This window comes from Beauveria bassiana (genome assembly GCF_000280675.1).
Source record: "Beauveria bassiana ARSEF 2860 unplaced genomic scaffold BBA_S00130, whole genome shotgun sequence".
NCBI classification, from domain to species: Eukaryota; Fungi; Ascomycota; class Sordariomycetes; order Hypocreales; family Cordycipitaceae; genus Beauveria; species Beauveria bassiana.
This window is the reverse complement of record NW_007930965.1, coordinates 1-2,712: the sequence shown is the minus strand read 5'-3', so window position 1 is coordinate 2,712 and position 2,712 is coordinate 1. Positions and strand designations below refer to the sequence as shown.

The 2,712-nt window shown below is 50.3% G+C and overlaps 1 protein-coding gene across 1 annotated transcript; it reads right to left on the bottom strand.

The window, feature by feature from the left end:
- Positions 1-710: 710 nt before the first annotated feature.
- Positions 711-2,347, bottom strand: BBA_10323 (Ulp1 protease family protein; the record flags this gene model as incomplete). Its single annotated transcript, XM_008605420.1, has 2 exons — positions 711-2,275; positions 2,323-2,347. 2 exons carry the CDS (start codon positions 2,345-2,347, stop codon positions 711-713), a joined length of 1,590 nt encoding a protein of 529 aa, XP_008603642.1.
- Between the last annotated feature and the right edge of the window lie 365 nt (positions 2,348-2,712).

Below are 2,712 nucleotides of genomic sequence, written 5' to 3'. Positions count from 1 at the left end.
ATTTGTCTCGTGTGTATCGAAGAGCGTGCCGTCAAAGGGGAGAGAGGAAATTGAATATGAGCCAGCTTCTACAGCTTGTATAGGTCCCATTTCTAAGCTCTTCTTTCTCAAAGTTATCGCCTTATATTTGAACCTTTCTGCGCCGCCACTCTGCGTATAAAAAAGACAACGCATCAATGTCAGGTACATCAAGCCGACGAGTCGGATCCGAAGATCTGCACGACCCGCAGTGACTGTCGAGATCCTTTGCCCATACACACTGCGCCAATGAGAAGCTTGACAGCCATCCCAGGTATTGCAGAAGAAAAACAGCTTTTGCATTGCACCGGGCTGAAGCTAAGATCCATCGTGTTCTCTCACTGCGGTGAAATTTGGGTGCACCACCAATCTCCCACCAACCAGAGCTCGTACGCTGTCTCGCTCAAGTACTTCAATCTGGACACCCGGCTATCTGCGGATACTGAAGCTGTTCTGCTTTCCGGGTGTCAACCCAGGCGGCCACTGAAACCCTTGCTCTCGGGATTTGACTTGTCAGCGAGTGTGTCTGCTAAGAACGTTGACTACTGCAGACGGGCATAGCGAATTGCAGGCGATGCCTGCTCAAGAATTTGCGGATATATATTCAATAGAAACACAGGGATATCAATGCTGAGGAGCAGATAGTGTAACACAGGAACATAGCTCTAATGCCTTGCCGCGCAGGCGTGGTTTCAAAATCCCAAGAGATCCAGCTCGCCGTTAAATCCGCCATTCACCAGTACCGCCGACATTTGCAGTCGCAGTGCAGGCATTTCCGCAGCTTTATAAGCCTCAGATGGGTCGACTCCAACAGCAAGGCAGATTGCGTTACATATCGTGTGTACACCGCAGTCGTACCCGTTCGTCTGCGCGGGGTGGTCATACTTGATCGTTGACCACTCTTCGGACACAAACCTTTCATCCAATGCGTCCTTCATCCACCTCAAAGCAAGGTCTACGACCGTTTTTGTCCCGCGCGGATTTAATGAATCGACATGAGCCACCGTCTTCTTCGACGGGTTAATGACCATCAACGTCCAATGAGAGTGCTCGCAGATTGGTAGCAAAATCGTGTTGACCTCGAGCAAATTATCTTTCGTGATTCCCTTTCGCTTCAGCGTTCTCTGGGTATTTTTGCAGGCCGTTTTAATTTGCTTATAATAAAATGATGTCATGATCAGGCATTTCCTGGTTTGCGTCTTGGGGTCGTCGACGCCGCCAATGTGATTGACCGCCTGGTCCAGCCAGGACAAAACTCCATTGACAATCTCATCGTTAAGCCACTCCGTTTTCGGTATGACCTTGCGAAAGTCATGGCGGCGCAGCGGGGTTGAATCAGCCGCTTTTGCAAGCACGGCATCTGGATTTGCATGCACGGTGCTGATAGTTCGTTTGCACATATGATCGGACAACGAGAGCAACAATGGACGGCAAGGAGCACGAACGCCGTGAAGCTGTAGATTTGTGATGTAGTCGCGTGTTATTTGTACATCGGAGATCTGCGTCTTGCGCTGCGCCTGGATGCTCTCTTCTACCGCGGTGCTGAGCTCAAGTTGCCATAGCTGCTTTCCACCCAGAATGGCATCGATTTGGTCATCGTGGTTGACCGGAGCTTCATCGCGCGTTTTTGAATAGCTTGGCACATAGCCGTATGTCTCCGATACAGAGAGAAGTCGATCGGCAAATCTCTTCTCCGCTGCTCTTGAAACTATGGGTTCCGTCTCGAGAGAAAGATTTTTGAAATCAGTAAGTTCATCTGCGACTAGACTAGCCGGCTTAGAACGCGCTGGCCTCTCCACCCGGTCTGCAAATCTCACAGGCATGGGCAGCCGTGACCTCCCAGGCCGTTTTGGCGCCTGACGTGAGGCAGCCCGCCGTCGCGCTTTGAAGATGTCTCTGGCTAATGGTCTCGTGCGCATTGTGTCGAAGGCCGCGTCAATACTCGGCCCTGGTGAGATTTGAAACGGGTATGAGCGAAACTTGTCGAGAAATCTGTGCTTTTTGCTGTGTGGCCGACACACGTCGCGCGTCATTGGTGAAAGTACTGGTGAAGGTAGCGCATGGCTGCCCGCGCTCTCATCGCCAGCGCGGCGATTTTCGAGCACATCTGATTCCGAATCCGAGCCTTCATGAGATAATGCTACCTTGGCTTCCTCGTAGCTGTCTCTGTTGCTCTTAACTGGTGCAGTGCTGAGCTTGAGGCGCTTTGCGCTGAGAGGGTTTCCTTGATCTTGCGCGGCAGTGCGATCATGACGAACTGGACAATCAGAATTTTGATCACAAAAACGTAATTTAACGACTTACAAAACTTATTAACGGCATCCTCCATAGAGGAGAGTGCCGACCGAAGACTTCCTATCATGCCTAAGAAAATGAATTTGAGCGCGAGGGAGGCTAGTTTGACATGACTCGTAGCAAAAAGAGCTTGCGAAAAGACCCGTAAGTCAGTCTGGATGTATATGCCGCTATCCTTGCACTGTTTTGGCCAAATGGCCGAAACACGGAAAACGTCTGATGGCGATGTACGGATTAAAGTGAAGGAGTTGATGCTACTTGGGTCTTGGCGTTGCTACAGTAGAGGATGCGCCGGTTAAATGTCGGCAAGGATATTATAGCAGTATTTACCATACTAACTGAGACGGGTACAGTGGCCCAACAAGAGTAATGAAAAAAAAAGCCTACTACCCTAGAGAG